Genomic DNA, 21,680 nt, shown 5'->3' with positions numbered 1-21,680 from the left:
TCACCAGCACCCTCTGGCGCTCCTCCAGAGGTAACTTCCCAGGGTTTAGTCTGATTCAGTTTGAGCGACTCCCACAGTCAGACTCAGTCACAACCAGAACGAGACAGTATTATGGTGACCATACTGGATTTTTGAAGCCAATATCAATATTGATATTTGAAAGTTTAGAACATCTGATAATGATATATTAATCAATATTTATTTAATGTAACATAAACATTTTGATAAGGATCCCTTGAGTTTATTTAAGACTTGTGACAAATATATGCACTGAGCTGGAAATTGTATGGAAATAAATTTAGTGCTCTCTTGTGAACAAATGATATCACTGTTTCTGAGCTTCTTCAAACCTATCTTTGTCATTTTTGCAGTTTTTTGCGACTTTGGCCGACATATACACATACTCTGATATCTGATGAGATAATATCGGCCGATTTATCAGTTGGGTTCTACTAGAAATTGTATACTGGAATGTGTGTCACTGATTTTTAGTTTTAATGGTTTAATGAGGGAGAATAAAATAACACAAACACCTAAACAATATAACGCAATTCAATGCAGTATTCCTGCAATAAATGCCACATTTGAAAAGTCAGTTTTTGTTAAGAGAAGACTTCATTCCTCTCTAGGGTAGCATGCTATGCTCTTCAGTGCATTGATTGTGGTGTTGTTGTATTGAATTACATTATATTATGACATTCTGGGCCCTCATACAAGAACAAATAGTGTTGCTAATTGTCTATTGTTATAATAGGGGATCATTTAAAATCAGTTAAAGTTTTTTTTCCCATTTTGTTTTACAGTTTCCTTAATGACAAATAGCAGTCATATTCCTGCAGGAACTATTAGTGCACCAGTGGCAAATTACTGTAATTTATGGTCTAGTTATACCTCATGGTATCAGTTTAATAGCCTTGCACAGACAACTGTCTTAAGTAAAAGTAGGTTAAAGCATGTTAGTGCTACAATCCCTTGAAATTGCTTACGTCATACAAACTCAAAGATAAATGCTACAGATGAAAGAGAAAAAAAACGGTGGTTGTGCAGTAGGACGAGAATCTTTTCATACAATATGATTGAGAGTCGTGGGTCACAACGCATTGCAATATCTAATCAATATGATGTTGATGAGATGGCTCATGATTCTGTAGTCATGTTGCACTCTGTTATATACTTGATAAGAATAGTTGCACTTTTCAAAGTATTTTCTGAGTAATGACAATCTGATTGTTGCTTCTTGCATCAAACAAAAAGTGAATATACAGTATTTTATTTCCTCTGTTTCTTCTATAATAAGCAGGGTGTCATTTGTGCTGCTGGTTGTAGGTTTGCAAGTAAAATACTGTGGTGAAATGTGCTCTCACCTGACTAGACACCACCTGCATGTTCATCTCTAAACTAGTCAAACCACAGACGGCAATACAAAGCTTTCTTCTCCTCGCTGTCCTCATCATCACCGTTCAACCTTTGCTCTGCTTCCTCTGTGATATATTTGCATGTCGGCCATCATATTCTGAAGGGGTTGTACGGTATGTCCTTGCAAATGAAAGCTACCACCAGCTCAATAATTTTCTGAGAGCGTAGCTGAAGATGATGTCAGCTTGTCATGTCAGACAAAGCCTTTATCCAATATTGCCTGTCAGAGGGTAAAGAGCTAACCTGTTGAACATCTGGGTGATGTCTGGCCTGCTGAATGTGCAAGTTTGTGACATCACAGCAGTTTTTAAATACAACTGAGGTGAATAAGACCCGCCATAGCGCTTCACTATGTGAGTAAAGGCTGATGTATGACGTAGTCACAGTATACATACTGTGGTTGTCAAGTATTGAAACCAGAAAATGAAAACTTGTTTTATTTCCCAGCAAAAAGCATCCGAATAAAGTATATTTAATATTAGGATTTACTAAATCAATACAGAATCTGAAATAATAGAATCAGACCACTCTAGTGTTTCACCCAGCCATTTGTGGCTTAGAGGAAGACTGGTCAGTATCATCATATAAATATTTAAAAAGAGCTCCTACTGGGAGACAAGCTAATAGAGATGATATCTTTATAAGCAACAGGCAGATAACCAAATCAAAGATACAACAATTTACGCAGGAGACTTTCCTACAGCAAACTGGAAATATTGTGCATTTACATCCAGCTTGAGCAGAGCGCTAAGAAACCTTTAGAAATATAAGGACTATTAGCAACTATTTATATACTATACTATTTATTTATATCAATTAAATTATCATTTTGTAAGCAAATATATTAACCAGATACTCTATGAAATGTAAAAAAAATAATGACAAATAATCATAAAGCAAGCAAAGTTCCACTCTGTCTTCAAATAACTTGCTTATTCTGACCAATAGCCAAAAAACAAAGTAAGTTAATAACCAAAAGTGGAATCAGTCAATTTATTTCTTAATTAATTAATTCACAAATCATTTTTAATGTGATTTTGCTTAACCTTCAAGTCTTTTATAAAAAACTGAAAAACAAATTCAGCTTTTATTGGGTTTTTTTTGTGTTTTTTTGCTTGTTGTCAGTCAAATGTCTAAGGCTGTCCCTGTGAAATTACTTATAATATTACAATTAATTGTTCTTTTTACTGCATATAATGACTGACTTGTGTGGTGCCAAGTCATGTGTCTCTCTCTCTCTCTCTCGTGGCCAGCGTTCCTGCTGTCACTTCTGGGCGTTTCAGTTCATACTGTGGAATTGTCGAGGAAGTACAATAAATGCAGCCAACTATTGAGTGTAGTAACTGTAGTCACAAGAGGATTTAGAGCAGAAGAACATTAAGTGAACACATCTACTCTTCAATTAGTCATTTCACCACCACATCGCCGCTTATTTGCATAAAGTTGAACTCGGCTCAACCTTCTCCTGTATCCAAGTTGTTTCGTCACTCCTCGTGTCTCGTTTGACATTAACTTGAATCTTTGTCTTACAGTTGCTGCAGGTAACGCATGGTAAAATACATATATACATGTAGGTAATAAGTAATGTTCTAGCATGTCACTTTTAAATTTACTTTCAAACCAGATCGCTTTAAAAAAATACAAACTTTGCTGTGGAGGTTTTCGTTGATTTTTTTGAAGAGAATCATCACCAAATCCAGCATGATGTTTGGTTTGTGAAGCACAAGCAGTGTTTCTCTCTGTTCACCACATGGTCTTAGTGCGTCAGTCACAACCCTGAGGTGAAATACGGGTCTTTTATATCAAGGTGTGAATGAGACCGCAGGAACCTTGAAAACACATTCACAACACAACTCTGTAGCTACATTCGCTGAAAGGCCAAAGAAATCCGATAAAACCCTGTAAACACATCCGCAAATAAGAACAGCAATAAAAATTAAATTCTCTTTAAAATCAAGAGACCTGATATGTGCAGTTATCATCATTTAATTATGCAATCCTAAACGACATTGCACTGTTTGTTATGTTGCACAGGGTGGGGCAGCCATTAGTTAATCCGGAGATTTTGTCATTATATGCTTAATTTATTATATGATGGTTCGTTATTAAAAGCAAGTGCATTTCTCTTGGAAATTTCTTTTTAATTTTTATAGCCTTCTTATACAGTTCATCCTGGTGAGAATCTGTATCAGTTTAGCCATATTATAATCTCGTTTAATCCCAGATAAAGGTGTCTGTATTTATTCTGTGTAGTATCTGTTGCTTTGTCCTTTTTTTTCCCCCATGAGGACACTAGCAAATTGATTGGCATTCTGAAGTGGACCAACTAAATGATGGCAAGAAATTAAATGACTGAGAGGTATAAAGGTGGTTAGGACAAGTGAAGAGGGAGAGAGATGGAGAGGAGAAGCGGGAGAGGGAGGAATACACAAACAGGTTGCACCGGGGGCCTGGGGAATAAGGGGGAGAGGGTGCGGAGCGCAGAGAGAACGAAAAATAAGATGGAGGGGCCACAGCAAGCAAAAGAGAGAAGACTGGTTTAATAAAGCTTCACATAAAGGAGATTTGAGCCGGTTTTCATCATCATCATTATTTCAACATAATCCCCAAACACACACACACACACACACACACACAGATACACACACACACACACACACAAACACACACACACACACACACACAGGTGGTTACACCCCAATTTTTCAACAGAGCCAAACAGCAGATGAGTGCTTTCATCCTCTCTTTAGTCTTTCCATCACAGCCAACTTCTTTCTCCTCTTCCTTCCTCTTCTCTCTGGCCAGGTTTTAAGCATTTAGCTCTTGTCCTTCACTGATGCATCAATCTATTTAGCTCTCCATCCCCCTTCTCCCACCCTCCACTCTCTCCCTCCTCAATTTCTCTGTCTCTCCCCCTCAGCGTGATTACTTACCTCCCAAGAAAGAAGTACACTCCATCTTGTTTTATGTTCCCAGCAAATTTAGTCCTGCGTCTCCCTTCTCCACCCTCAACTCACTTTCACTTCGTCTCTGTCTCTCTCACTCACTCCCTCACTCACTCTCTCTCCTTCCCTCCCTCCCTCTCTCTCTCTCTCTCTCTCTCCCTCCCCCCCCTCCCCTCCCCGAGCCCTTCCTCCGTCCCCCGACACCTCACACTCTCCTCCTCCACTCCCTCCCTGTCAACTTACCCTCCCTCCTCCCTTGCCTCGCTCCGTATGTAGTTGTATAACTTATCACCCTGATCCCTTCCCCGCTCCGATAATTGGTGTGTCTCGGCAGCAGATGCTAGCACGCTTTATTTAGCTGCTCAGTATTAGCTATTCCAATTAGTCATCTAATACCAATAAGAAAAAGAAACTGTTAGCCTCCATGTATTAAGTGCCATGGGAGAAGGGAATTGTGTGTTTGTTTTTGCCTGTGCAACAACTGTGGCCACTGTTCGTGCCTCAAACACTCACACACACACGCACACACACACACACGCAGTGCTACACTCGACCGGGTACCAGGGTACATGTGGGTTTTAACAGATGGTGAAACACTTTCCCTCGAGTATCGACATTACTCTCTCTCTTTCTCTAATTAACTAGGTTTCAGTAACAAACCTTTGGGCTTTGTCGTCGCCATGGTTACCCAAACACTGAAACACGACTGTCTGCATTTGTATGTGTGTGTACGTGTAACTGCTGGCAAGTGTATGTGTGTACATATGTCAGTGTTCACAGCCCTGTGTGTATGTGTGTTTGTGCACCTTCCTGTGATGTTGTGCTTGTATGTTTCTATGTATGTGAGTGAGTATGTGTGTTTGTGTGTGTGTGTGTGTGTGTCCATGTCTCTTCAACTGCGTGATTGTGCATACACATGAGTGTTTTTGTTGCTTTGATGTCTTTGTTTCCCCACAGGGCTCACAGGCTAGTTTTGTCTCAAGCACCTACACAGAGAACAGCGGTATTACATGGGATCATTGATAATGTATCACAGGTCTATTGCACCTTTATATAATATCATTTAAATAATTATATAATCCCATGAATAAAGATTACAAGTGAGATGAATTTAAAATGGAGAGATACAATAAAAATGTATTCTGCTTGTAACAGGGAAGGTAAAAACTGAGCTTGAATTTGAACTTGGCATACCTTTTCTCCGAAAGGCAAAATAGGATGAGAGTAAAATGTGGGATTATAGCTTTTGAATTGCCTGAGCAGCCAGTGATTATGAACTCAATCAAAAATGTCTTCCTAACACCTACTATAGCCAATTATAATGTAATACTACAGGAAGGGTAAGCAGTCAACCCTACATTAGTGTTTGATACATTTTTAGAGGGTGCAGTGAAGTACCAACAGAGAGGAGTATGCCTGAAGCGACCTAGGAGGTACCATGAACATGTCTAAAGGCAAAAGTGTTTACACCTGTTCTCTTGGACACACTTGAAGGCGGGCAAAATGTCTGCCATCATAGCCTCCTCCTGGTAAAACACTGCCTCTCTGATCTCTCCAAGAACTCTGTGTCTTTTCTGTGTCTATGTGAAGGAATTAAACAAATGGAAATAATGGTGTACATCTTCAGACAGTCTCTTCTCGAAGGTTTCGTGGTGTCGCGCTCAACTGTACACACACAAAGTGATGGAAGTAGTTGTGTGAAGAATGAAAAAAGAGAACTTGAGACAAAAGTTCAACCCTTGCCTCAGTTTCTCATCTCCACACATCAAGAGATGTTTGGATGCGCCTCCAGCTCTGCTAATCCTAGCATCAGTAAAACGTGGTGGATAGGGGTATCAGACGTCATCAGAGGACCCAACAAGCACTTTGTTTGCATTATGTGCATACAGAAGCATCCCCCATGAGCATTTCCATGGGGTTGTCTGTTATCATTGCTGATATTTATTTCAATGGATAAATACATTTACATTTACATTTTGTGATTTAGCACATGCTTTTATCGAAAGTGACTTACAAGCGAGGCAAGACAATAAAGCATCAGAGAACAGTGACTCAAAAGAGCCGCAGTACGAATTCTCAAGTAGCTGACCAGGTACAAGCGCAATGAGAGAGAGTGCCAAACAGAAGGTTTAATTTATTTATTTTTTAATTAAAGTAAGAAACGACTGGAAGTAGACAAGTGCCTAAGAAACGAGAAAGTAGTGCAACAATCAACGAATTGCTAAAAAGTTAAAGGGGCTCAAGTGTTGAGGTGTTCAGAGTTTTCAGGCATTTCTTGCAAGTTTGCAAGAACAACATACCCTGCAATTCTGAGGCCTTTTTTTTTTCTTCTGCTCTAGGAGGTATATTTTTCTTATTTCTGAAGGTAGCTGTCCAAACACGCAGCAGGCAGTGTCACCTTATACTGAGACATTTTCAGCAATGAATGTGATTGTAGAAAAACAAAACCAGCAAACTAAAACTTCATTTACAGCCAGATCTTAGTGTCAGATGGTAAGAGAAGGACTTCTTCATGCACACCATTTCGCACCAGCCGTTCATCAGTTTCCATCATGGAGGGCGCAGAGATACAGATTTCTACACTGATGGCAGCATTAGTAATTCAGAAGGCAATGTAGCCATAAAACATGTTGTGTTTTGAGTAAGAGGAGACACTTCTATTTTCTTGACTGGAGGAATCTCACTATCACCGTCAGTGTGTTCTCTGGGTTTTATTGCAGTGACATTCTGGGAAATGTTGGACATCAACTGAAATAGATGTAGACAAGGCAGGTGGTGGGGAAAGCGGGTGACAAAATAAATTTCAATACTGCATCACAAGATAAGTCCTGAAATGCATTAAACATCATAAACTGATACATAACAGTAAAAGCATCTGGAGGCATATTTTTCATTTAAAGTGCACTGATGGAAAAACCTTAGTGGTGTTTTTTTTTTTTTTTATTACTATATATCCACCTGGTCCAGGTGGTTAAATTGTGACAACCTTTCAGTCACCCCTCTGAGCGTCAGGCAACTGCTGCCCCCATTATGTTATAGAAACCAAAAAATACACTATGTTAGCAGTGAAATTTAAAGGTGTTAAATGAAAACTCTTTTTTTTTCCCTCTGATGACTTTGGGTGTCCATGTGACCCGACATGTCGACTACTCCCAGTATGTATCTGGAGCTGGCTGCACTAGCCCAGTTATAAATGTTTAATAAGTGGGGATTTACTCATCACTAGATTCAAATGGGTTGCACCAGTTATAATGTAGAGAGTAGTTGTTACTGAATATTTACACCCAGTAAGTGTAAGTGCTGCTTAGCTGACTCAACCACTGGACAGAACTAACGTTAGCGTGCTAATAAATGAGCCGTTTAGATTGAATGAAGTAAAATTGGTAATATGGAATATGGTCAACATGTCTGACGTGACACTTGATCAAAATACTGTTAAACAATGATGTAAACTGGAAAGATTTTGACTAACAGTGTTTTTGCTGATAACATGACCAGTTTGGTTAGGTTAGTATAATCTGAAATACTACTAACTCTGAAACATATTTACAAAGGACTGGCAGTTACATTTAAAACATTGTTTGGCTTCTTAGACATGTTATTTTTGGCACAAACTTTTTGTTACAACTTGATGGCACAGTTTACATAGTTGATTACTTTTGATTGGACGGCACTACTGGTGTCTCCAGGCACCAAATTTATGCATTATTAAAAATTTTTCTAGCTAAGACATTGATTAAAGGATAGATCACATTTTTTTCAAGCTTGTCTTAAAACAATACTCACATGTCCATATGTACATTAAAACAATTTGTGGCTGTTCCTCTTGTCCATAGTGGCTGTAAAGAGATCCCATCCTTATGCTGTTCCAGTGTAAGATCAACAGTTCATTTTCTGCAAAAATGCATCTCAAAGTTTAATCAAAGTTATTGTGAGGCGTCAGCAGTCGTATATAGTCAATTTAAGTAAATATCACTCATAAGATTCACTCATTTTGTTACTGTGCCTCCTCTGCCGCTCTAGAAGGAAACACTGTTCAGGAAAACTCTAAAATGACCTTAACTGTGGAAGAAACCCACTTGATTTGAACAACTCAGACTGCTGAACCTTGATATTAACTAACCTTTGGAACGCATTTTTCATAAAATGAGAACCGTGGATTTTGTTCCCCATTTCTTATATTGGAGTCATGCTACAGTAGGAAGGGATCACTTCACAGCCAGCATTGAGAGGAGGATCAATTACAGCGGCCAGTAACTCTTTCAGTGTACATATGGACATGTCAGTATTGTATTAAAATAAGAATTGAACTGAAGAAGGACTTCAAACACAAACCTAATGATGGATTTATGAATAGCTGGTGCAACCCAATCCTGGTGTCTCAGGCGGGCTCACCAGTTCACTCCACCAACCAACCACACTGTGATAACTGTGGTTTCGGTCCAGTGCTCCATGCTGGAGTCACATCATCTCTCCTTCGGGCAGATTTGTCTTTTACTTTAAAAAGCAAGTCTTTCACTATTCTGCAGTTCAAATGTACCTCATACGGCCTAGAGCGTGTTAGTCAACATGGACGAGTATTAACAAGAATGTGTGGTACCGCGCTTATGTACAGCCTGCAGCCAATCAGCAGAGGATGAATGGAAGACTTAATGGAGACATTTCATTTGTATGAGCTTTTACATTAGACTGAGCTGTATTTCAGCTCATCATATGAGCGCTACAAGCTCTAAAACAACCTTTGCACAGGAAAGTCTCACACCACTGTCACATTAAATAACTTCCCTTCTTTTAATTCACGCTGTAGTGTATAGAGCTCTTTTTCCAAGTGAGAATGGACATTCACTCTGGGAGATGTTAGTGAGGCAGTTGTTCACATATACTGAGAGGTAAACTGTGTTTAAAGGCAGAAATTAAGTGGGATTTACAATTAATGAGGCAGTGGAGGATGGTGAAAACGATGAATAGAGGAGGTTTCTTAAGAGAGAAAGACAGCAGTGGGATTTAGTCTCTCTACTTCCCTCTCTAATACCAACTTGTCTGATACACTGTGTGAGTGTGTGCCCAATTGGCACAATGCCCACTGGCAAAGAGTAACTAAAATGAAGGGCGTCCCTTGTGTGTTATGACTTAACTTTGTAACTGTCCCTCGCAGAGAGATTATGTTCTTATCTGATTTTCCCAACATGGTCACAGCAACCAAAATGTAATCCATGAGCAGAGAAAGAATTGGAGAACATTATTTTTATGAGTTTGTGGTCAGGTTTGAATTTTCTAAAGGCACTGCAGATGTCCCCGGGGTAGCACTGCTGACTCCACATGTTTATGGATTCGCGGGTGAGAAAAACACTTGGATTATCGCCTATGTCAGAAGCAGATGCAGCCAGTCTTATCACCCTGCCAGCAATTTACACTCTTTAAACATGTGTAGTGTCTTCATATTCAAATAGTGAAGGTAATGATTTGGGACACACTGGCCAGCGAGGCTACTAGCTGGAAAAAGATCTCATTATGGTATATTGTTGTTTTATTTAAGATACAATCACCTCCTGCTTATCCAGGTAAAAAAGCCACAGTATGATTGACTTGTTTCATAACTGTAAGACAAATTGAAGCATAGTGTTTGCCTATTTCTTCTCACAGAGTTGTTTATTTTCCTTTGTACTGCGGCCTCAGCATGAGTTTACTCATTAGCTTTGCAGGCAGTGAAACTACTTGTTCATATTGTGCGGTGCTTCTCAGCCCTCATTGACGGGACACAGAGCCTGCTGGTTCTCATTCTATCCATATAATCAGGGGCTGAGTTACACCTGCAATGCCAGGTGAATGCAATTAACTCGCTGGTTGGCAAAACCAGCAGTATCATGAGCCCTGAGGACTTGGACTGAGAGCTACTCTTGTTGAGAAATGCTGGCACCAATGACAAATTATGCTCTGAAGGACAAATGCATAGACTTTTATTTTACCCAAGAAAATAAATGTAAACAAAACAATACCAAAAGTTATTTTAGCACATTTAACCCATTAGATTTAAAACCCCATTAAATCTGAGGAGATCAAAGCACACACACACACACACACACACACACACACAAACATAGTGAGAAGGAAGATATGCTCTGAACTCAGCTGTTAGTAAGTACAATGTTGGGGCATCATAATGTTCTTTTTGACAGTGTGGTGAAAGGTTAAGGCCATGCAGAGCCCGATTTCTGTCCACAGAAGAAAGGAATATATGGTTCTACAAAGATATGATGTAGAGAGACATCTTAAAGGGGACATATCATGGTTTTTATGATTTTCTGTTATTTCTATACTGTTATGATGTCTGATGCCTATGTTTAACATTGTCAAAGGTCCAAAACTTGAGGTGAACATATGTCAGAATCCTCCCTGCAAGTTAAAAGCCCAGGCTTCAGCCTAATCTGGATGCTTCGTTTGCAATAATGTTACCTCTGCTTCCTCCTTGTTATGACATCAGATTGTTCATGCATACGGCCATCCGTTCCGTAGCCTTTGTTGTTAAGGTTGTTCCATGTGTTGTTCATGTTGTCCACTCACATATTTTGAATTGGATTTGGGCTCAAACATGTACCGATGTATTTGAGAAGTTTCCATTTGAAGTAAATAATGAGAAAAATAAGCTAAATCCTGCTATTACTGATTGTTTACGTAGCCTGTGGGCTCATCAGAAGGGGGGCCTCAAAGAGACAGGAGCTGAAACGGCCTGTTTCAGACAGAGGCTGAACTGAGGAGCTGCATAAAGAGCCAGTATATAATAGCTTAATAAGGAGTTTTTTTGAACTGTAAATCATGCAAAGATACTCCAGCAGAGCCCCAGAATATAAATATAGACTTGGAAATGTGCACTATGTGACCCCTTTAAAATGTCAACCAACAGTACAAAACCCAAAGATATTAAATTCTCAATACTGAAGAAGATTTGTGAAGCAAATCTTCACATCTGAGTTGCTGGAGCCTGGGAATATTTTCCATTTTTGCTTGATTAGACAACTTTAAACTTTAACTGATTATTCAAATTGTGGCCATTGATTTGATTAATGGACTTTTGTTTTCAGCTCTGTTGTAGTTGTGATGTTTCCAGGCATGTTTTTTCATAGTTCTTTCTTCTTTCTTGTCTCTCTTTCAGCCAACAACTCTTTACTTGGAGGAGGTGGAGGTAAGTCACAACCTGTCTGATCCATTGGTTGTCTGTGATCGTCTGCCTGCCAAGATACTTGTAGGCCTCGGCTGTTATTAATAGTACAGCTTTGTGGTGCAAATAATGCTCTCTGGACACAAAATAATTTAAAATGTCGGTCTTCTTTTAATCAGATGATGCAGTGCAATATACTAGCTGAGGAGTGTGTGTTTTATTTCCTGTGTGTGGTGCGTCTGTCTGTGTTTTTCTTTGTATTTGGTAGCAGGTAGTGCTTTGTTGTGGCAGGTGTTCAAGGTGCGTTTGCATGCAGTGCAGTGTGTGTCTGTCTGCCTGTGTGTCTGTTTTTTTGTGTGTGTGCGTGCAGGTGTGAAGTCGATAGCTGATAATTTATGGGTGTGGAGTGCTGTGGATATAAACAGTCATTTTTCAGCGTATTGTTGACTCAGTGCTTTGCTGCATGCGCGTGATGTTGGACGTCCATGGTTAATCGATACTTGTAATAAATCTGTACTACTAATGCGGCTGCCGCATTAACTAAAACATGTACACACACTCCACTCTGTGCGTGTGTGTGTTTGTTAATGCTTTCAAATTTGGGCGCTGGTGCGTTTGCCTGTGGCTTTTTCTTCATTTGGGCAAACAGCTTTAGCCTTTCAGACCATCTCAGTTGCACTGCCATTTTTAACCTTCCAATTTGTATGTGTGTTTTTTTGCTTTCCAGTCTCCATGGTGACATATCTAGTGGCACACCTATGTTCTTATGCACTGTATGTGTGCATGTGCATTTGTACGGCATATCCATTCATAGCAGTGCATTTGTACAGCATATCCAATCATAGCAGTGCATTTGCCTGCTTCGAAAAGTGCATTAGCTCTCCTGAAGTGCTCTGTTGAAGCCATAAGTCCTCATATACGCACACGTAAACACACCACCCTTACTGATATATACCAGCTGAGCCTCAAACCATAAAAATGAACCGCACGCTCTTGTGTCCCGTGGCTTCACACACATATGCACATACATGCAGCCCAGCACCTCGAGATCCACAGCGTCGTTTGATGTTGTCCTGAAGTCTCAAGTCTCTGATGGCTCTACAGAGACAGATGGTTTCTAGAGGGGCCATGAGTGTGTGTGTGTGTGTGTGTGTGTGTATGCATCAGTCCGTATGTGTGTATGAATGTTCATGTTTTTCACTCTGGTTTAGGTATTTCAACATTTAAATGGTTTTAAATTTAACCACAACATCTGTTTTAATTTTAAAAAATTCCCCCGACTGGCTTGAGGAGACCACATATCATCCACAATCTGCATCTGTCTTTTTATCTGCTTCTGTGTCACCCACTGCCAATTTCTCTCTTGCTCAGTTGATTTCTCTCTTCCCTTCCTTATTGTATTTATTTCTCTCTCTCTCTGTCTCTCTTTCCAGCTCTGTCCTTGGGGGTTTGCTAAGGCAGATAGAGCCTACAGTAGGTGTTAATTAGAGAGCGAGGTAAGCGTAGAGACAGAGGGAAGAATGGAACAAACAAGAGAGATGGGAGGGAGATGATGGTTAGAGCGAGAAGACAAGAAAGACGAGCAATGAAGGTCCAATAGTGTTTGGGAGGCAGTCACCGGGGATTGACAGATGCATGAGCAGAGCTGAATGGGGGAAAAAACACAAAACTCATTTGGTATACATCTCCATTCGCTGAGATCACAGTCTGCACTGAGTAACCAAGCATTCATTCATTCAGCTTTAGTGAGTTGTTCTTTTTTTCATCAGAGGTGAGGCAACAAAAGGTCTTTACAGTGCTTTACTACTCAGTCTCAAGGGTACCTGGGTAAATGTCATTCAGTTAGATCAAACGCACACCTGCCGACATTGTTTTTGCACTTCAATCTAGAGGAGTGCTGAGCTCAGGCAGCGCATCACCAACAAACTCAAGGGCAGGAAATTAACCTTTTTTATGTCCACTGCCTGCAGTTGCTCATTTATTTCAGAGCTTATCTGCTATTTCAACGTTTCACTGGTTTGATTGATTTTCCAAATAGAAAAAGAAAGCCCAGATGATGACGAGTTACCATGATGTATGTATACATATATATAATATATATATATATATATATATATATATATATATATATATATATATATATATATATATATATATATATATATATAAATTATGTGTGTTTGTATTGAATGAATGCCATTAAAATTACTAGAGACAGGACTGACACTTTTGAAGTTTGTATTTGGTTCTTCTTCTAGGTCACCATATGTCAGTATGTACCTTTGGGAAGTGTGCTGCATTGAAGTGTTTTTCCACAGGTTTGTGGTCTGCACAGAAATGCCATCAACCCTCAGTAAAACATAAGCAGTCTATAGGGATGAGAGGCTGAACATATATACCACATTTCCACATTACCACAGTAAATACAGACGTGGCCGAAAATATTGGTATCCTTCCACCTTTTTTTTAAAAAACGAAATTTTCTCTGTATTAAGTCGATACTGACAGAAGTATATGGTATCCATCATTCTTTATTTCACATTGAATACAACTGAAACTTTGCTTCTGATTTACAACTTTTCATATTATTTAAGACAATAAAACAAATTAAAATGGCATGGCCAAAAATATTGGTACCTTTAACTTAATATTTTGTTGCACAGTCTTTGGAGGCAATAACTGCAGTCAAGCGCTTTCTGTAACTCTGAATAAGGTTTCTACACTTCTCCACTGGTAGTTTGACCCACTCTTCTTGAGCAAACTGCTCCAGTTCTCTCATTTTTGATGGGTGCCGTCTCCCAACTGCAAGTTTCAGCTCTTTCCACAGATGTTCAATTCAGATCAAGATTCATAGCAGGCCACTTCAGAATGGTGTTTTCTTCTCAACCACTCTTGGGTGCTTTTTGATGTATGTTTAGGGTGATTATCCTGCTGGAAGACCCATGACCTGCGACTAAGACACAGCTTTCTGACACTGGGCTGTATGTTTCACTCCAAAATGCCTTGATAGTCCTCTGATTTCATTGAGCTCTGCACAGATTCACAGGCAGCACAACAGCCGTAAAACATCACTGAGTGTCCTCAATGTTTCATGGTAGGTGTGGTGCTCTTTTCTTTGAAGGCTTCATTTTTTCTTCCGTAAATATAGGGTTAGTGTGATTTACCAAAAAGCTCTAATTTTGTTTCATCTTCCAAAGCACATTCTCCCAGAAGGACTGTGACTTGTCAACATGCATTTTGGCAAAGTCCAGTTTGGCTTTTTTGTATCCCTCTTAGAAGTGGGGTCTTCCTGGGTCTTCTACGGATGGTGCAACTTGAAACTTAATAACCTTGAACTTGAAGATCAGCTTTGATCTGTATTGAAGTTTTCCTTGGTTCTTTCTTGACCCTTCAAGCAATCTTTCTGTTCAATCTTGGGCCAATTTTCCTCTTGCGACCACGTCCAGAGATGTTGGCTACAGTTCCTTAAACTTCTTAATAATATTGGCAGCAGTGGTCACAGGAACATTAAGCTCTTTGGAGATGGTCTTGTAACCTTTACGTTGACCATGCTTGGCCTATTACCTTTTTTCTAATGTCTTCAGACCGCTCTCTAGTTTTCCTTCTGTTTTCCATGTTCAATGTAATGTACACAGTGGCACAAAACAGCAGTAATTTTCTCCCTTTAAACTGGCTTCATGAGTGATTATAAGATTGAAAACACCTGTGATATGAATTAAAACACAATAGTCTGCTCAGCGTTGTTTCCAGCCACAGCAGGCAGCTGTTTTAGCACAGAAACTCGAAAAACTCACCGTACGCTACATGTCCAGCAACAAAGAACAGACAGATGAAGATATAGCTAGCTGGTGGACGTAGTGTCTAGTGACTTTAGTGTTTAGCAGCTAAAGAACCAGACATTTCCCTTAGGATTAGCTAGTAAGAGAGTGAGTATCGGACTAAGGTTCATCAAACATGAATCCAAATGAATGTTAAAATGTTAATCCATGTGTGCTAAGCACCATATGAACTTAAAAGGTGATAATATAATATGTCAGTGTTTGCTGCTTGTTTTCGCTGCACTAAACTGGCCGAACATTGTACGTTTTAAGTAAACAGACATTCTTTCCACTTTGTCGTCCAGTTGAGTTATAAAAAACAGATCAGTTTAACGTCATACTGTAATCATTCACATGAGCTAGCCTGCCTCACACATACACACCTATTGTACTTGCGTTTGAATGGATTTTAGCCTCTTATGTAAACATGTTATGAAGGGATGGGAAGATTCACTGATTCGCATCGGTGCACCAGCATAAATGTTCATGATGCAATTGCCCTGATTAAAAAAATGTGCACTGGATACAATTTGTGATGAACTCACGATGCATCATTTATGACATCTTTGCATTGGTTAATTCTGATTTATTTACATATAATTATTAGTAGAGGCCCCATGCTTTTATTATTTAGAAATTTGACCAATAATTTGTGACCAACAATTTGATATTTAGATTGATTCCTCCTCTCTAAACTGTTTCTCAAGCATGCTACAGCTGTGGTGCGCTGCCAAAACGTTCCGTGTGGAATTCACACTCTTCACACTTAACTCTTGTTATTAAACTATTTTGACAGTAATTGTTTGGGTCACGGAGCATATGCACGTAAACTGGAGACAGAGAACACTGTACTACAAAGGACTTTTATGAAAAGGCCTGTTTATGAACAGTCCAAGTGTTTTGTTTTTTTTTTAGAGGTCAGAGAGAAAAAGCATAAATGAGATACTCACTGAGTTGCAGTACCAGAGAACCAAATATGTAAAGTAAAAATGGCACTTTTTTAGTTCATTTATGATTTGCTGTATCCTTAATAAATAAAATCAAACTTTCTGTATCATATTGAATTGCATAATATATTTTTTTTTACATTGTGTCAAATCACATTGTGTTGAATCAAATTGTGTCAAATCACACTGCATTGCAATAGAGGTGAATCATATTGTGCCACATTGGTAGTTGCTTCATAAGTATCGGATCATTTGCATTGCATTGAGATGCATATTGCATTGGCCTCAGTGATGGAGATGCACATCCCTAATGTCAAGGCTACCTATAAAAGGATAGGTTGAGATTTTTGTCTTTGTATCTTATCTTCTGTTTTAATCCAATACACACATGTCGTGCTTGTATGCACACTGATGTACACTGAAAGAGTTATTGGTTGCTGTAATCGATACTGGCTGTGAAGAAATCCCCTCCTACAACGTCCATACTATAAATGAGGGAGACATAATCGACAGTCCTTGTTCTGTGCTTCTAATGTTTAGCCAAATCAAATGAGTGTCTTCCAAAGTTACAGTCTCTTTAGTACAAAATTGTCTCTTTCTGTTTTCTTCAGACAGTGTTTCCATGCTGAGCTTTGGTGGAGTGATACTTCCTGGTGTGGATTTTGTCTTATATGGTATTGTTGCGCAACAAATGGATTCCCTCACATCCAGTATGGATAGGAGTATGGCCGGATAAAGCCAGACCCTGGGGCATAAATGAACTTCTTATCCCCATCAACCCTCTGTTCCACCCACTTTATGTGTGTTGCATTCTTGATATTTGGGCAGATAGGACTTTCTTCAGGACCATCTTCCTGTGTTTATTCTTGCTCCTGTCCCAGACACATCTGACTAATGAGAGAAGAGAACATTCTCACGGCTTTTAAGGATGCATTTAAGTTTGCTTGGATTTTTCTCTGTGAAAAGAGCCCAAACCAAGGGGAGAACGCACAAAGTTCACCAACTCATCCACTGATTTAGACCAGAGCAAACCAGCTATAGGTTTGAAAATGCCCTGAGGCTGGAGCTTTCAGGGGCCCTTGGCAGGTACGCGCTTTGCCTGGTTTTCCCTTAATCTTCTCTTCCGCAAGAGCAATGATTACAGCAATGAATATCTCTTGACACATACATATACCATGTACAGTATATTCTGTTAAGATAGATTATATTTAAAAGATGAACATATCCTTTAAGCACTGTCACAGAAACACATCTGAATTCATACTCGCAGCAAAAGGAATCAGCTATTCAAACCCTCCACTATGATGTGCTGCACTTGTATAATAACAACTTACTGATCAAACAGACACACATCACACACTCAGGCAGCTGGTATCAGAGAGCCTGCTCTTGGTCTGTAGGGACAGAGTGCACAGGATGTGAACCAGCCATGAAGACACTAGTTCCTGCCTGTGATTGGTTTAGGTGTTTCAGGACAGCCAGACCCAGCACAATAGATGAGCACGATTCCAATTAAAATTTCATCCACTTACATTTTTTAATTTGGCGAGGGGAAGAAAAGGACAAAATTCCCTCTCTCTGGTTTTCTTGCAGAGCTAAAAAGCCAGTCTGAGTTTGTGTGTTCTGACATCTATAATCAATCCTCCAGACCGGGGAAGGGGTTTGATGCCCAGCGCTGGAAGTCTCTCGGCTCGGGTCCCTCGTTGTCTGCAGCCCTCTCCGCTTTCTTTTTTGTCTGGATGTGGAGAGAAATGCAGGCGGAGGATAGGCTTGTCTGCTTGCCTTTCGGAACAAATGAACAAGAGAGCATGTATTGTGAATGAAGGGAGAGAGCAGAAGATTGGTTTTGGGGCGTGGAGATGAGATGAGAGGCAAAGAGCACTTAGTGTACCTTCCACATACAGACTGTGCTGTCGGTGTCTCTGCTGCATACATAAATTCGCCTGTTAGCAACAGCCATGTTCGTGTGTGTGTGTGTGTGTGTGTGTGTGTGTGTGTGTGTGTGTGTGTGTGTGTGTGTGTGTGTGTGGTGGATAAGTTCATACTAGTAGCATTTAACAGGTTGCTGCATGCTTGTGTGTGCGTGTTTTAAGTTTGTGTGTATACAAGTGCCTATATACAACTGCATGTGAGGCAGTGTGGATGTGCGTGCATGCATCCACCACCAGACCCATCCTAAATGTTGCCTTGGCAACAAGCTGACTGAAGTAAATGAGTGTCCTGGCTCTGCTGAGGGATTGTGGGAAAGCAATATGCCAGCGTTCCGCCCCATTAGTTTGACGGACAGTCTGTTTGGCCTATAAGAGGTCAGCTGGCAAGGGCAGCCATATTAGTATTCCATAGGAGAGACCTCGGGATTGGTTTTACTCTAATGTCAATCTACCTGTGTGTGCGTGTGTGTGTTTGTAAGGGTGGGTGTTGGGCATTTGTCCTGGTGTATAACATTGCAGGCAGGTGTGTGTGTGTCTGTGTGTTTGTGTGCCCTACTGGGGGTTGCAGGCTCCTCGCCAGGTAAGCATATCGCCAATTATCACTTCCCAGTCCTACTACTTCTCTGGCTCCCTCCCTCCCTCTCTCCCCCAGAGTCAGTCAATACAGAGCCTGTGAGAGAGACGCGATAACACCTAAACTGGTCTGCCGCCTGCTTAGCTGGCCGGTCACTGGTCTGAAGAAGCCAAAACACTCATTTCTACCCCCTCCCTGCATCCATCCATCCATTGCATCCTTTTATCCTTTCTCTCTTTAAAATACCCGCTTAACATTCATCTCTTCCCTTTTTGTTTTTAGCCTCCCTCGTTCTCTTCACCTGCACTTGATCCCTTTCCATCCGAACCCATTTCTCTTTGTCCAACTGTGCGCTTCAATTCCCCATCTCCTCTCTGTCTGTGTGTGTCTCTCCATCTTTCCATTCTGTTTTTTTTTTTATATCTCCGTCCCATCTCTCATTCCCCAGAGGACCAAGCTTCAGTAGCAAAAAACGTTGTGTGATGTGATATTTTGTATGGTAATGAAGGCTAAATAATGAATGCTGTTTTTTAATATGGAAATAAGTTTGACACTTCCTAAAAGATTTTTTTTTGGTGTCTAGTAATATAAATTAAATTCATGACTAATTCATTATAATCTGTTGATGTCTGTTGGTGGCATTAGGTGTAGCCAATTATGGCTGATTGTTGAGTAGTTCAGTTACCCAATTTGCATGCGACGGAGTCAGTGGAGTATGGACAACATGTATCCTTTGACACTGTGGTGATGCTAATTTGGTTAGGGCTTCCCTTATCTCCACTGTCTAAATGAAGGATATATCAATACCCGATACATGGTACAGTACATTCAGCCAATATGAATTTGACTTTATTATCTCCAAAGGGAAATTGATTTGCAACGAGGGCACAGAAAAAGAAGCATACACATTAAAAAACTAATTAAAAATACAAGTGAAAAGCACATCAGAGACACTGTCCACACATGACAAACACCCATTCTGGTGGAACATCACAGAAATGAGACAATGGCAGTGTCCGAAATCACTCTCTTGTTCACTCATTCACTACTCCCAATACAATGAACATTCAATGGTTTTCTCTGTAGTGAGAAAATTAGTGAGTAAATTAAGACTTTGGACATTTTTTTAGGATACTGTATGGTGGCTAAATTTATACACTCAGAGTATGGGGACTCAAATACTGTAAAGTAAATAAAGTGCACTATGTGATAGCAGTGAGTGATTTTGGACACAGTTTAAGAGTCTACAGTTTTTAACATTTGCTAACTACTCAACACAAAGTGCAGCTAAGGCTGCATTAAGCCTGAAAACAGCCCTTCATAAAAACAATACAAGAGGCTGCAGGGGTGGGGGCATGTTGTTTGAGGTACCAATGAAATACAATCCAGGAAGTAGAGTTGGGGCTACAGATTAATGCATTTAAAGGCTTATCAGACGCCAAAACACTGCACAGGTTTGTAATACTCACTGAGAGGATTTTACAACTCTGGAAAGTTATCACAGCGACAACTATTTTATCTTTTGTTGCAATGATTGTGAGATAAACAGGCGAATATGGCATTCATGTTACAAAGTACACACATTGCCTGATTATTTTGTATTGTGTACTGAAGCAAAAGTTCAGCCTGGTTCAACTTTTTTGTCGGACAACTGCTACAGCCTTTTGCCAAGCCTTCTGCGGGGGCACTGCCCCCATTCAAATAAATGAGAAGGCTGTTTTTCTTTCAATGTCGGTTTTAACGCTGCCTGAGGCTGTCGGCATTAGTCTTGCAGGTATTAAGTCATAAATCAAAGTATTGGACAAATTTAAATTTTGACTTGATGACAGTGCTCAAGGAGAAGTCACAGATACATCGTCTGGGAACCTTGAATGTCTGTACAAAGTTTTGTGCCAGTCCATCTAGCACTGTAAATGTTGACACATTTCACAAGATAAGTGAAAGATTTGACCTGCTGGTGGCGCTACAGGAGAAGACAGGGTATCACTGAAGTTGGTAGGATTCATCCTCTGGGAAATATGGATATCTGTAACGAATTTCATGGTAATCCATCCAATAATTGTCAATTAATTTCACTAAAAGCCGAAAATGTCAACCTGCTGGTGGTGCTAGAGGAAAAATCAGGGGATCACCAAAGTCTTTAGGATTTATTGTCTGGGAACCATGAATGTCTGTACAAAGACTGACATCATCCCTAAAGCCACACTGTTAGCATGACTAAAAATCACCCATAAAGAGGCTAGAATAAGATATCTTTATCCACAATACAAAACTGTGGTACAGAGAGCCATGTGGAACATGTCAGAAATTCATGCAGAGCAACTCAACTATATTTGGTCTTTTTATGAGTTCCAAAAAGTTTAATATTTAATGAGGAAAATTTGATTTTAATTCAGTCATTTCACCCTTTGCAGTATGACCAGATTGTTCTGTGGAAGTAATTGCTAATATTGATGCTTTCAGTCTCCTGCTATCGTTGAACATTAATACACCTGCATATACAGTAGACGGGCACCGAAGAGGTACTGCTGGTAGAGCTTTACTTCAAAAGCATCTTTCATTTGCACTCCCTCCTGCTCATGAATTTCATATTTCTGACCGCATTGAAGTGCCAGAACAGTGTCTGAATCTACTCAGTAGCGTGTGGTGTTCATGCTGGGCCATTACACCGGCTCCCACTGAGTCAGAAGTTACCACAGTCTGAAAGAAAGCTAACACGGGCTGTCTTCAGTGAATGTAGTTGGAGGGACAGCTCTCTGCATTAGAAAGGTGGCAGTAACAGAGACTTAATAGGTGTATGGATATTTATTAAACCTGCTCACCAGGTTGAGAGAGAGAGAGAGAGAGAGAGGAAGAGAGAGACAATATCAGAGGCTAGTTTATTCTGTCTCTT

General features: G+C 40.0%; 2 protein-coding genes across 6 annotated transcripts in view; one reads left to right on the top strand and one right to left on the bottom strand.

Annotated features, from left to right (window-relative positions):
- Nucleotides 1-4,417, bottom strand: part of flrt1b (fibronectin leucine rich transmembrane protein 1b) — a 33,753-nt gene extending 29,336 nt beyond the window's left edge. Inside the window, exon 1 of the mRNA XM_044363414.1 lies at nt 4,350-4,417. The gene's annotated coding sequence lies outside the window, so the exon portion shown is untranslated. The remainder of the gene's footprint in view (nt 1-4,349) is intronic.
- macrod1 (mono-ADP ribosylhydrolase 1) overlaps nt 1-21,680 on the top strand; it is a 128,593-nt gene that overhangs the window by 57,472 nt on the left and 49,441 nt on the right. For 4 of the 5 annotated variants that reach the window (XM_044363423.1, XM_044363426.1, XM_044363421.1 and 1 more), the window contains exon 4: nt 11,512-11,541. The exons of the other annotated variant lie outside the window; for it this stretch is intronic. In XM_044363423.1, the coding sequence (XP_044219358.1) occupies nt 11,512-11,541 (30 nt within the window). The remainder of the gene's footprint in view (nt 1-11,511; nt 11,542-21,680) is intronic. 5 annotated transcript variants of the gene reach the window in all.

Source organism: Thunnus albacares, chromosome 10 (assembly GCF_914725855.1).
Source record: "Thunnus albacares chromosome 10, fThuAlb1.1, whole genome shotgun sequence".
NCBI classification, from domain to species: domain Eukaryota; kingdom Metazoa; phylum Chordata; class Actinopteri; order Scombriformes; family Scombridae; genus Thunnus; species Thunnus albacares.
Note: the sequence above shows the minus strand (reverse complement) of the source record. Positions and strands in the feature narration are given on the sequence as shown.